At 38.4% G+C, this 14,417-nt stretch overlaps 1 protein-coding gene across 5 annotated transcripts; it reads right to left on the bottom strand.

Annotated features, from left to right (window-relative positions):
- Nucleotides 1–5,817: 5,817 nt before the first annotated feature.
- LOC131330725 (nucleobase-ascorbate transporter 1) lies at nucleotides 5,818–13,371 on the bottom strand. 5 transcript variants are annotated; one of them, XR_009201179.1, is made up of 15 exons: nucleotides 13,081–13,361; nucleotides 11,111–11,208; nucleotides 10,543–10,719; nucleotides 10,184–10,284; nucleotides 10,028–10,103; nucleotides 9,676–9,735; nucleotides 9,378–9,565; nucleotides 9,202–9,298; nucleotides 8,435–8,521; nucleotides 8,037–8,095; nucleotides 7,845–7,936; nucleotides 7,499–7,576; nucleotides 7,259–7,416; nucleotides 5,990–6,301; nucleotides 5,818–5,854 (listed from the first exon to the last, which is right to left on the bottom strand). XR_009201179.1 is itself a non-coding variant. In XM_058364404.1 (14 exons), the coding sequence occupies exons 1-14, from the start codon at nucleotides 13,154–13,156 to the stop codon at nucleotides 6,089–6,091; spliced, it is 1,560 nt and encodes a 519-aa protein (XP_058220387.1). In that variant the 5' UTR covers nucleotides 13,157–13,361; the 3' UTR covers nucleotides 5,818–6,088. The 5 variants fall into 5 exon arrangements, 2 of the variants coding, with proteins under 2 accessions (XP_058220387.1, XP_058220389.1); XM_058364404.1 differs by having other exon boundaries at nucleotides 5,818–6,301; XR_009201180.1 differs by lacking the exon at nucleotides 5,818–5,854 and having other exon boundaries at nucleotides 6,161–6,301; nucleotides 7,841–7,979; nucleotides 13,081–13,371.
- Between the last annotated feature and the right edge of the window lie 1,046 nt (nucleotides 13,372–14,417).

Below are 14,417 nucleotides of genomic sequence, written 5' to 3'. Positions count from 1 at the left end.
ATTGGAGATCCCATGAATCAGGTTCAATAGGTAACAACGAAGCTGAATGGTGACTAGGAGGAGCACTAAAAATATTAGAGGGGAATCCCTGGTCCTATTCCTATGGTGATAGTGCTCAAGTTAATTATGTGACGATAGGAAGAGCTTAGCTCTGAATGTGTCCAAGGTAGGATTTCTACAGGGTGTTGGTCACATATCACCCTTGGAGGATACACCTATATGAGTGTGGCAGTGGGGTCGCTGCTGTGAGAAATTAGGCTACTCTCTAAAGACACTCATGAAACAAGATATGTGCGCATGACCGTCTATCGCGCCAAACCGTTCTAGAACCGTAATTGTTTCCCGTACTGTGTGTGTGGTAGGCGTAAGTTTGATTTCAAGGACCTAGTTCAAGACTTAGTTCACTATGGTTCTTCGAATTGAAACCTGCTAACACTAAGTGTAGGTTCAAGTCTGGAAGACACCTATGCCCATTGCACAGTAAAAGCACTCTTGTAAAATTTTAAATTATGTGGGGGATTGTTGGTTTAATTTAATATTTTGCTTTAATGTTAATATTAATTTTGTGGGTTTATTTTAAAGAGGTAATATATGCAATTAGAGATAAAGGAGTGTAAATATCTTTGAAGAGGTCTCCTTGTTTTACTCCTAATTATTAGTAGCATGTGTTGCATACTAACGGCAGAATAAACCCTATCCTTGATAATCTCCTAATTCTTTTCCTAAAGATCTGCCACTTTTCACTTGCCCAACAAACTATTGTTTACTATAAAACAGTGTTTATTGTTTCGGCTGTAGAAGAAGGAAAAAACTCTATCTACATCTTATTCTCTCTCCTGCTTTAGAAATCATAAACAGTGACTGATCATATTTGGTTCATATATACATATTTGGTTCGGTATTATATTTGGATTTTGAGTGTCGGGAAACTATACGGTTCGTGAGTTCAATTCGCTGCACAGAAGAGAACTTGAAGGTCGTTGTATCTTGGGGAAAGAACGCCATCCAACCCCGTGCAGGAGGGGGTGTATCATTCCTTAGGAGGGCGTCATCACGTGCCTCGACCACCCCACAGGCTATTCTTATCTTTTCTCTAATAATATTGAATTGCCTTTCTTGGTTGATTATTTGTTCTTGTTTAGGCATTTAATTCTAGCAGAAATATCCTAATCATATAATTTTTCCAACAGGTTGTACTCTATGTTCAATCTATAGAAGCAAAGCAAGCTTCGAGCTGTTGTGGTTTTGTTCTTCTGAACAAAAAATGGTGGTTATTGTCGATCCGTTAGACCAAGAAATTCGATTTTTGGGAAGTCCGTGGAGTGCAGTTCAATTGATAAAATTCTAGAATGCTTATCATTTCGACGCAAAAAGAGACGTGGCAAGTTCCTTTTCTTATGTTACACAAGGAAGACGAATGATCCCAGCTCTAGGAATTATTTGTTCACCGTAGGAAAGTTTGTTTGGCTTGGCTTATTGTGTTTCAAAGTTTTGGATAAGAAACTCTTTTTGAAGAGTAGTGCTATTGGTACCGACGGGGTCGGTATCGAAATCGTAGGGACAGCTGCGCCGGGCCGTCTCCGGCCACCGGATGGCCGATCCGAGCCGTCCGAAAATTCTAAAAAAAAAAACGAGGGGGCCTTTTTTAGAATCAGCGGCATCCGAGGTGTTTAGGGTGCTTGATCCGAGCACCCTTTTTTTCTGTACATATACATCCGAGGTGTGTATACATATACACAGAAAAAAAAGGTGCTCGGATCAAGTACCCTACACACCTCGGATGCCGTTGATTCCCACGTGGTCCCCTTGTTTTTTTTTTTAAGAATTTTTGAACGGCTCGGATCGGCCGTCCGGTGGCCGGAGGTGGCCCGGCGAGGCCTTCCCTACGATTTTTGGGTCAGTACCAATATCATTTTCACTTTTTGAATATGGCTAAGATTTTGAAATTTTTGATGATTATGCTTCTTTGTAGAAACATGTGTTTGGCAGGTACAAACTACTCCCTGCCTCTCTGGTTTTATTATGTTGGTCTATTTCTTAGAATTCTCTCTACTTCTTGACGAAAAGGAGCCAATTTTTTGAGTCCATTACCTGTTATGGGTTGTCGAACTTCCCCCTTGACGATTTGTTGCAAGGCTTGTCAAATACTCAAATGTTAACACAGCCATTGAAATTCAGCCACCACAACCGGGTAATCTAAATACTTTTGTTTAGGAAAAAGGACGTCAAATAATATTTTTCCCCCAAAAGTAGAGTTTTTGAATCAAATACCCCATTCGTCCCGATTTGTTTGTCAATTCTAGAAAATTCAACTTTTTAAGGGAGCATAATTATTATGCTTTTTGAACTTGAACTTTCCAAAGAATGCCCTCCAAATGAAATTGAACTTGTCACATCAATTCAAAAAGCAAAGGCAAATTAGGAATCTCATAGGATTTTTCATTTGATTTGTCAAACTAGACAAACAATTTGAAACACTAAAAAGTCAAAAAGTAGACAAACAAAATGAGACGAATGAAATAGTTGGCATTTGGCAATATTTGATCAACTTAAATCTTTGCATGAATGTTCTATTTGATGAGCTTACAATATGACCAATTCGGACGATCAATAACGAATTCGGTGAAATCAAATTAAACCTTACATGAGAGCTGCTACCTTCTTCCGGCGAAAAAATGGTAAAGGACTTGATACATCATATTTCAAAAGATAAAGGAAAACCGAAATTCTTGGAATATTTTTGTTATTTGACTTATCACGACGGACAAGTAAATTGAGAAATTACAAAGTAGACAGACAAAATTGAAATCATCACAACTTAGCTATGGTCATGACTCTGAGGTCATAAATTCTTTAAATTAAGGACCTTTTTGCGGTCAAAATCTAACAGATTCTTTGAGCACTACCAAGATTAACTTCTGAAAATACAAAGCATTACGGAAACATAGTTCTAATCAATAAGTCTAGAACCCAAATTTATAACAAAGATTCGAAGACATCTATGTCTGAAAGTGTTCGATACGTGCATAAACATGAGTATCGAACAACTCTGGACACAATGATATCCGGACCTTTTTATTTTAAATGTGTATTCTAATCATTGCTCTACGGTGAGAGGCTGTATAATTTCTTCAGCCTATTGGTTGATCATCGGGGATTAATTTGCAAACTTTGGCTTTCAATCAAATCAAAAACAAAAGAAACCGCGACAGCGCTAAATGAAATTACACTTTTACCCTCGCTCGCAACTTTCACCACCCCTGAACGGGCCACCGTCGCTGCGGATCCGGCAGCCACGAGGACCGCCTTCTCTTCGTCCCCTCCGCCGCCGCCGCCGCCACCCGCGGAGTCTCCTCCGCATCTTCCGCCACCCGCCGCCCACTCACGCCGCTGCCGCCTGTTTTGCGGAACGAAAAGGCCTTGCTGACCAGCGACGCCCAAGCCCTGCTCCTCGTCCGGCTACGCTCGCCGGAGGTAATCCTCATGGACTCCGAGAGCCTCTCGTAGGAAGTGACGTTGGAGATCTCCGACGAGACCAGATCGGACACCAGAAACGAACTGTTGGATCTGCCCAACCTCATCGACGAGGAGCCTCTCTCGAGCCTAAAGCTTCTGCTCAGGATTTCCATCTTGTTGATTTGAAGCCGTTGTCCTCCCTTTTTCGAGCTTTTTCTGGTCGATAAATGAAGTCGGAGAGACGCGTGTTAACTTCCCTTCTGAGAGTTGACAAATTATAGGCGAGTAAACTTGAGTTTGGCTTTTACGTAGACATCGTATTTATCACAGAGGTTTTCAGAACAGAGGAGATAAAACATCGTATTTATCATTGACGAGAGGATCTAATCAATATAAAATTATGGTTAAAGCTTAATAAAACATTTACTACAATTGTTTGTTTTCTTATCTGAAAAAATATTTTGTTTACAAAAAGAAAAACAGCTTTCACCGTTTTTTATTTGTTGTTTTATATTTAAATATTTATTAATTATTAATATTTTATACATTTTTTATTCTCTTCTTGTCAACGAGTGAATAATTTTAAAATGATAATAAAAATAATTAAAAAGAGTAAATTACACATAAAAAAAAGGTTCATAAGTTCATTGGTTTTAAGAATAGTCAATATAATTCAAACTACTATCACCAAGTATGAATCTTTGTTCTTTTCTTTTTTCTGTTCAAACATTTTTTTCGAAATTGAAGGATGTTATTGGGTTGTTTATGGGCTCCGTATGAGTTCACTTGAATGATCCAAAATCCAAATGGTTATTTTTAGAATTCTTCAAGAACATCAATTTTATAAAAAATCATACGGACAATAGGAGTATTAATCAATTGATGATCACAGCACATTTATTTTTTTAACTTGATTTTTTTGATCCAATGTGCTAATTTGTTTATCAATTACAATATATTTGTCTTTTCAAGTTGAGTTTTTGATCCTATGTGCTAATTTGGTTTTAACTACTAATCGATGTTCGATCACCGCAAGTTTTGACATGTATCAACAACTCATGATCACGACAAATTTATTTTTTAAACTTGAGTTTTTAATCCAGTGTGCTAATTTGATTTTATCTACTATTTGATGTTAGATCACCACAAGTTTTGACATGTATTAATTGACATTTATCAAAAACTCACGATCGCGACATATTTATTTTTTAAACTTGAGTTTTTTATCCAGTTTGCTAATTTGTTTATCAATTACAATACATTTGTCTTTTAAAGTTGAGTTTAAAAGATCCTATGTTCTAATTTGATTTTATCTACTAATTGAATCCCCACAAGTTTTTGACATGTATTAATTGATTTCTGATCGGTATATGCACCTTATGCCTTCTTTTTTTTACTTCATTTATAATTGCTTAAATTCCACATCTCTCTTCCATCGCAATTATAATGTGTCATTGTTTCCAATCATTCTCAAAACTAATCTATAACGCCCGAAAAGTGGACAGTGATATTGGGCCTTCAATGTAGGTACGCACGAGCTGGCCGAATCCAGACACTTGAGTTATAAAAAATACTTCTCCTAATAAGCAACTATTTGTCATCACCACTAACCCATTTGCTGTGGATGATTGTTGAAAGACGAATACAACCTTGTAGGCTTCCTATTTTAAAACTACTACTAACTATTAAATATGTCAAGAATTATGTTGATCAAATATTGATGAATACAGTGTGTGCCAACCAATTGTTCGCAAGACAAATGTGTTCCGAAATATCCAATAACTAAACTTTGAACATGAATAATTTTTTGATCAATTCCAAAAAATGAACGGTTCTAATTATACCGAGCTCCCATAAAAGGGCCAATAAGAAACTCTAAATCTGCTCATAAACAATCATCTTTACCAATGATTAGAAACTTAACCAACTGGCTGCGTTAGTTGGCTAGAGTTTTACAACTCCATAGAATTACAGGGTTCAATTAGAAAAAAGAATTTACCACAAGCCAAAAATCTAATTCAGCCCTCCTTGAGCATTAGTTGGGACGAAAGATCCGACTTGTATCATGAATAATACTGATAGGATCTGAAATATTTTGATTCTCCGGGGTTTGGTCCTGTTATTCGGAGGTTCTAATCCTCCCGCGTTGTTATCCAAGACAAACTGAGAATCTCTAGGGGAATGGCTTGCCAATAGGGGAATGGCTATCCCACGTAGCCACCCTTACTGCCACACTCTACAGAACGGTACATGAGATTTTCACTAACTCAACACCCTCACCAAAAAAGAAAACACTAAAAATTACCATTAAGCTCAAGCTTCCACATGGACACACAAGCAGCAGTGAAAGATTAAGAGTCCTTAGGAAGAGAGAGCAGATGCCATTTCTTATGAATACCTTAAGTATAGAACCTAGAAAAACATGGATCAAAATCTATCTGGGACCTTGCTACACATGGCCCACCAAAAAATGGAGACGATTGCAGAAGAGGAATAAACATTTGCCAATCTGCCTACAACCAAGAATACTAACCTCCGATGAGAACTACTGGCACTATTCATGTTGATGGAATTGTGGATAGGAAAAAAGAAAGGAACTTTCTTGGTTCGATGATTTTCATGGAAACCTCGGTCATGTCGGTGGGAAGAACCTGTTGAGGTTGAATGGCAGTGTGTAGAACTCTTCGTTTCTGTTGTCTCCTCTGAATGTTCTGAACTTTACCCACCACGGCATCCCTCGGTCTTTCTTCGACTTCTCTACCTCTATTGTGTTGTCAAGGAACACTGCAACTATCAATCCTACTGTCGGTGGAGACGAGAATAGGGTGTTCATGAATGCGTTGAACTGCACAAGAAACAGGTGGTTTGTCAGGACAGATCCTCTTTTAACAGAGGGAGGGAGAGAAGCATAGGTTATTCGGTCCTAATAAATATTCCAATCCCAACACAATACGGAAATAACTGCAACGTGTTTTAGTTCGAGCTCAATCAAAATAATTGATCTAATCAGACTCAAAAGCAAGCATTAAAACTTCGATTTATTGGTTGTACCAATAACGAGGTGATATTAGTCTTATAGGATGAGTAACCTCACTAGACTGATAGTGAAAGGATTACCAAGACCACATTTCCAAGATATTGCATAATCTCATGTTTTGTTGGATAGGCTATCCACCAAATATGCTGCAACTTTCACCAATTGTTACATTCAGGCACTGAACATGCGTATACTACCACATTTCCATGGTATTGTAAATTCAATCAAACGCTGAAAAACCAGTTCCAGTATATATAGCCGAATTGCATTTCAAACTTATCCAAACAAACAGGCTCTGACTTTACACAGGTAATATTACATCAAAAGGTATGGGTTTCTGGCATTCTTTTGTTGTTTCCGATCAGGATCAGGATGGGTGCCAGTTTTATGAAGAACTTTTCAGTTCATTTGTTGTTATTGCACCTGTGTAATATGTTACAAGCGTCCTACCCGTTCTGTGCACGGAAGCAAGAAACAAATGCTATTATGTTATTAAGCCCTCTTTATTTACTATTTAACGTTAAATGTAAAAGTTTTAATGAGAGAATGGTTGAGCATGAAAGGGAGTTTGAAAGCTTTTTTCCAACTTTTTATATGTAGCTTTTGATATTTTGCAAAATGTAGGGAAAAAGAAGGAAGCAAATGAATTTTATTAGGAGAATGCCACATATGAGAGAGAATTAAGGAGAAAGCTTGATTTTATTTTTGGAAACTACATTTGCTTGGTATATAATATAGATTGGGGTTAGTTCATAAAACACATACCCATCCAGCGTTGGTGCGAACGAGACCTCTGTGAAGTGTCTGGTACTCATTAAAGAATTGAGGAACAGACAACCCCAGGAAGAGCGAGAGCCCCATGATTGTGAGATTTCTCATAGAATTCATGTTAGTGAACTGTAGAAATGAGAGGCCGACTGATCCTGCACACGGATGAGGAAATTTTGTGAAGCGAAGACAAAGTAAATAAGGGAAAGAGAGAACACCTTGATGCTAATGGCATACCCACAATGCCGAAGAGAAGACAGTACAATGCAGCATATATGGGGAAAGGTATTGAGGCAAAAACAGCTCCAAATTTTCCTGCAAATACAAGAAAACATCATCGATCTGTTGACTTTTTGGCCTCTAAGAAGACAACAAACCAGATCTCAATGACTTCATTAATTTATGCTCATTGTTGAAATCATCCTCGTTTGTACAATAAAATATGGTAAGAAAGACAAAAGGAAATAACCGAAACAAAAATGGACCTGATTTCTACTCAAATACCCATGTTAAATTCACAAGAGATATGCGTAGTCAGTGTACTATAGAAGTTGCGTGTACTATAGAAGTTGCTTGTACTAACCTAAGATGGAGAAGAAAATCATGAAGCCAGCCGAAATTTGGACGACTCTGCGACTTCCAACTCGGGTGAGTCCAAGGAGTCCTACATTCTCCCTGAAACATGGCCCAGCTCTCCGTAAAATTTATATCCTCTCCTCTATCAAACAAAAATGAAGGAACAACATATTGTAACTTCAGTTTTGTAACTACTTACACTGATACAGTAGAACCAGTGAGCGTTCCAAAAAGACCATCAAGCATAACACCAATCCCCTGCAAAGAGATATCATCGATTTATTGCAAATATTTTGGAAACACAAAAAGAATATTGGCAGCATACAGTACAAAATAGGATGATCATACTTAAGACAGCAATAATAGTAGTTCTGACAAGCATGCATTAAACAGATTCACAATGTCAAATCGACAACATTTGAGCTGTTCAGGGAAAGGTGCATTAGATATTTTCATATAGGATTCGAGTGTCAATGTAGGTAAGATAGTATTGCGTCTACCAATGATAACATATGACACAGGAAAAGTGTTTTCTACGATGATATGACTACATTACAGAATCCACAAGAGAGAGTAAATGTGTCCCAAGATGCACACCTGCCAGCCGATGCCCCGACTCAAAACATAGGCAGGAGGAGGAGTGGCAATCGCCAGCCGAGATGCTGCCTTGTATGCACCAGTGGACTGCAACATAAAAATTTAAGGCGAAAATAAACTTGTTGATCAAACTGGTATTAAACCAATAAATTCATTAAGTTTCATGAAGCAACAAGTCATAGGAACGTAGAGTCGTAGACTACAGCCACAACCTACTACAATTACGTTAGAAGCTGTTCTGATGTTGCCAACAGTGAAGTCATTTACTTGCAGTTAGCTTGAAAGTCAAATGGTTGGTTCATATATGAGCCAATCAAAAAGAAAATTGAGCCATACTTATTATGGGTTCTTTTTTTTACAAGTCACCACCCCTTCTCTGACTAATAAAAGTTTTTTTTTTCAGACACCTCTTCATGAGTTAAGTTGCTTGACTCAAGGAACTCATTGAATTCAGGTGCATATGAGCCTTAGAAAGGAACAATCCGTAAATTCAACAAATCCAGCTCATTGGTATCTCAAGTATCTTAGCAACTCCTAATTTAATCCAGGTTCATTAGTTCACTCTACCCTTTCTAATGTCTCCTTCCTTAGAATTGTTAGGAACGGAAGTGAACACAGAGAAGGAAGTTCAATACACGAACCATCCATATGAAGGAAGTTCAATACACGAACCATCCATATGAATCCATCGTGAGGTAGCAATACCTATAAGAAGAATTAAGTGTTCAAGGAATTGAAAACTTTCATTCCTGGAATCCAATTAATACCTCAACCATTGACACAAGAACTGCTGACATCATGGCAAAGGAATGTCCTGCTGAAAAAGAAGGTGGCCCCCATTGCAAAGGGTAAGGAAACTTGAACCTAGATCAACGCATCTAATCTTATATTAGGCCAAGCAACAAAGAAATCCACTTAAACAAGAAAAAAAAATAACACTGACCATGGGGCAGTCGATATGAGATCTGCTTTGTCTGTACGGCAACTGTGTTGAGTGATATAAGGACTGTTGCGGTAGGCCCCACCCGCAGTCAGTATAATTGCATATACCCAGATGATTGAGACAGAGATCAATACAGGAAATCGTTCAAAAATGGGTAAATCCCTCAGTGGTCTCACATGCTTCAGATACTGCGTAATGTAAATTAATTAGGGGAAGCAAATAAATATCATGTAAAGAGGCGCCGATAAAAAATTAACATGTAAAGAGGCTTACTTAACAATTGTTTGAAAGCACTTACTTGTGACAGTCCAATGATCAACAATAGCATTGGTATCCCAATTTCTACACAATTGCCAAGCTGAAGTTTAGACATTGCAACAGATAAAATTTTAGAAGTCAAACATAAGACATGCTGCCAAGCTTTTAAGACATTGAGAAAATGACATGCTGGACGTTCCAGAATGTAGGGAGAAGTGACGTTGCGAAAAAACTTTTCGGACAGAAATCGCACATGGTGAATTGTTAGGTGAATATTATGACCTATGAGGGTAATGAGTGTGGAAGATATGTAGTCAATATCTAAATAAATGATGGTCCTTACCTGTGTTGAACTTTATGCATTGCAAATGTACACTAACTAGAATACCTACCGCAGGAAATCCTCGTTGAAACATCCCAAAACCAACCAATCCAACCACAGGTGCCATACCAAGAGGGCTGAAAAACCTGTCAAGAAAACAACCAATGATGATGAACACTGTCGTTCTGTTAATGATAACAGCAGATCATAGATGCTACAAGTGTACCGTGAAAAGAGACCCCAAACTTGGCTGTAACCCAAGATGATTTGTATGCTAGACGCTACAATTAAAGCTCCTTGGATGGCTCGCATTGTGTGTATAAATCTCTGCAAACCAATTAGACGTGAATAGTTCTTTTCAAAATCCTTTCGCACAAAAAAGCTACTATGACCAGTACTTGAGAAAGAGAAAATCTTGAGAAATATGCAAGAGAAAAAGCTTGATGCTGACTACTGATTGTAAGCGTTTTGGACACATGTACATGGAGTAATCCCATTTCTACGTGCATATTTTAAAGTTAAGTCTACTTCGTCTATCAGATAATTTACGAAGTCTTTCAGAGGGAAGGGCAAGAGGGGACTTACAACATGGGGTTCAGTTATTCGTTGCAGGGATGAGTCATTTATGATGTAAAGAATAGGAATGACATAAGCATAGGACGCTCCAACAACAGCTGGTAACCTTGTTCCGAACAGTGCTTGGAGAAGTGTGTTGATGCCGGCCACAAATAGAAGAGTTTGTATCACCCGTGCCTTGTCACCCTGAAACGTGAGCAGCAAAATGGTCAAAATAAAGTTGAAGTACAAAACAAGGTTAAGACATAAGTTAGGCAAGGAGATTCATTTTAGACCTACCATAGTAACAAGTCCCACAAAGATGATTTAAGCCAAAATTTGCCCATATACAATGAGCACAATAATCCCATGTAAAGTTGATCTGGAGAGGGAGATAGCAAATGACCGGTCAAAAACAATGACAAGCATCCGAAATGGCAGCATCTAGGCCTCGGATGTCATCTAGGTGGGACTCAACTAAGTATAGTTTAAAATGTTGCACATTGTAAGAAGATGGTCTAGGGATAGCCCATAAAATGAAAATCCCGCCTTCCGACCACATAAATACAGAAAAAGAGCAAAAACGTATCGAGCTTACATCAGTTCCACCCATTAATGGGACGAGAAGTGTAGGAATCATTACACTTGTGCCCAACATCAATATGTAATTCTGGAATGCTAACAAGATGGTTTCAGCTGCAAGAAAAAAGGTAAACAATGATGTGATAAGATGACAAATAAGATCAAAAAACACAAACATCAAGTTCTACATGTAAGCTGTACTGATAACAATAAAGGTTTCTTTTCTCAAATACAATGACAAGTTCTGGAATATTCCAAAAGTTTGTGAATTGAGTTTCTAATAACCAAAATACAAGAGAAGCAGAAGGTTGTACACTAGAACTTCCGGCACATTGGAATCACAACTTCTTGTCACTATGCTGAGTTACAAACATAGATAGCAATATAACACCACAAGGCATATTTATTGGTGAAAATCTTGGCACTTAAGCTAGGTTAAGAACAAGACAAGTGAGGAACTAAATTTCACAATATGCTTCAATAATTACTCCACTTATCTCTTTCCAAGGTGTAAAAATGTTATGAGTCTTACCACTGACTAAAAGCAAATTGATAACTAAGTGTATCACATCTTATTGCTTTCATAAGTGAAAATTTAAGTGGAACAATGTTGCAGTAAAACCATCTCACTAACCAACAACAGCACATTTATCCCCATTTGTCAGTTTTTTCTTGGACTATGGTACAAGTAGTCCTTCCCCTGGTCCAAGTTTTGAAACAACTTCTCTCTCGGTCAAACTTTCCCATGGCTCCATATCAGTAATCTAGGGCTTATATACTACTTTCGAGTTGTTAGCCAACCACAAGAATCACTTGATGATCAGATTCTTGATCTCAAAACTAAGCACTCCTTACATTGCTCAAATACTTCATTATATGAACCCACAACCCTTTCCTCATGATGGGTATTTTCTTTTTTCCTTTGTTTCTGTTTTCAATTTCACTTCGCGTACGTCATCTATCCCTAACTCCAGAACTCCTTTCTAACTTATAACATCATTATTCTCATTCACCTTCGACATTCCGTTTTCAATAGGTGAAAGCCTCAAAAGGGTTCTCATCAGATCATTGGCGAAACAATACCAAAACTTACACCTTGAGGCCCGAATAGAGTTAGGAATCGATTATCAACATTGTACGCCTATTTACCAAACCAATCACCATTTCACTGCACACCCTTGTGTAATCCGGGGCATTCGCTAAGGTTCTTCAATCACCAGCGATATGCAAGGCGATTATTAGGTTCAAAGATTTCTTGTACTACTGTGGAAACAGTCAGCAGTTTGTTCCCCCAATAATGCTCTGTTTGGATGCAGTGAAAATACAGAAAACCAACCGTAACATTCTACATTCCATATCAATTTGAGGGAACATTGAAGAGAAAGTGCACCAAAACTAGGAACCCCATTTTCACCACAACTTCTCTGTTTCATCTACTTGCCATCAATCAAAAAGATAAAAAGTGCAAGTCAGCATTATCATCCCTCCCTCTACCACCCACTATGATTAGAAAGTTAAAGACCCGAGGGGTTTGGCCGGACGGGCATGAGACAGCAACCAAAGGCTTACCCCGCGAGGAGTTCGAACCCACCAAAGCCCAACATTTCGAACTTTTTGGAGTTATTGGAGGTTTGATCAATCGTTAACTTTAGGCATCAGGAATAGTCAAGTTTGGCGTAAGCTTGCCTGGACAACAGATTATCGGAAAAATAAAAAATGAAACAGGAGACATTTTGATGAACGTTACAATGCCGTACGCCCTATGCTTCCATCAACCAATGAGCTTCTATCAACTTCAAAACCCACCACCAACCCATTGCTCATTCATTCAGAATGAGTACACACATTAGTTCACACCTTTCCATCTATATCTACAGTCATCTGCAAGTGTGTATGTGTATGTGTATGTATATGTGTATATACAGTGTGTGTGTGTGTGTGAGAGAGAGAGAGAGAGAGAGAGTGAGTGAGTGAGTGAAGACATACCCCATGGAGGATTAGAATCTATGCAGTATTCGAGGTCCTGAAGCTGTTCCATAGGAGGGTGGCTTATGTCTGCCATTGGTGAAGCCTTCCTGAGCTTCACACGGAATCAGAGGGGAGAGAGAGAGAGAGGGGAATAAAGAAGGGAAGAACCAAGGGGAAGAATTAAAGAACAAAGTAAAAGCACATAGCCACACCCCAGAAAGAAAAGTGGACAAAAGTAGGAAAAAGAAATGAAGAGAGAGAGAGAGAGAGAGAGAGAGAGAGAGATGCTTAAGATAACGAAAAAGTGGAAAACATCCCTATTCTTCAGGTTTAACCCCTCCAATACGCACCCCCATCTGAGGCAACTTGATAAGCTTCTACTTCCGCTTAAGTTTTTGAAACTGAAATGGTACTTTGGTTTGGTTCAGGGCCTCAGGCCAAGTTATAGATTTACCACTCATGTTTCGTGTTATCTACAGAACTGCCATCTGGGCCCACAATTCTTTAAACGGTCACTAAAATTTAACTCTACTTTTTAGAAGATGGTCAATAATAAATTACTTATCCCGAAGATTTTGAAGCAAAAATTCTCTGTTTGTGGAATGTCATTAAAGAACAAGAGGTAGTAGCCATTAAAGAGTTGAGTAGGATTTGGGTTGGTGCATAAGTATTGAATATTTCAGGGGACCAGGGGTCGGTTTGTATCTCACCTAAAAAAAAAAAGTTTATATGTTGCATAAGCCCAGACCCGGGATGCTGCCAAGCACCCCGCTTGGCAGCGATGCGGAATGGCTCATTCGGCCATTCATTTTGGCAATCGATGGTTCGGATCTTAATCCGAACAACGGACGGTCCTAATTTTAATGCACTCGGATTAGATCCAAGCCGTCGGTGCCGAGATGAGCGTCCGGATAGACTGCTTGGCACTGCTGCCAAGCACGGGCATCTCCCAATCCGTATTTGCCCACATACTACAAAAGATCAAAATCGTATAAGACGGTTCAATTTAAATCCGCACTAAAGAGAAGCCAAACCTTTTTGTTGGCACTTACTACAATTCTCTAACCATACTCAACTTTCGGCTAGTTTTTTTTTTTTTGTCAAACGGAATTCCAACTTTCGTCTAGTTATCTCTTAAAAACTTTCGTCTCATTACCTCATTATTCTGCGTCGTGAGTCAATTGATAGTTAGTGCTAATAACAACTATTCTTGAACATTGAAATCGAATAATATACTATTATATAACAATGTCAACTTTTGATATTTTGGTACATGTTTAAAATAGTATTGATGTTACCAGTTGCGTCTGAGAATTAGAATAGGTAACCCTAGGTCATTTTTTATTTGAAAATGA

This window comes from Rhododendron vialii, chromosome 6a (assembly GCF_030253575.1).
Source record: "Rhododendron vialii isolate Sample 1 chromosome 6a, ASM3025357v1".
NCBI classification, from domain to species: domain Eukaryota; kingdom Viridiplantae; phylum Streptophyta; class Magnoliopsida; order Ericales; family Ericaceae; genus Rhododendron; species Rhododendron vialii.
Note: the sequence above shows the minus strand (reverse complement) of the source record. Positions and strands in the feature narration are given on the sequence as shown.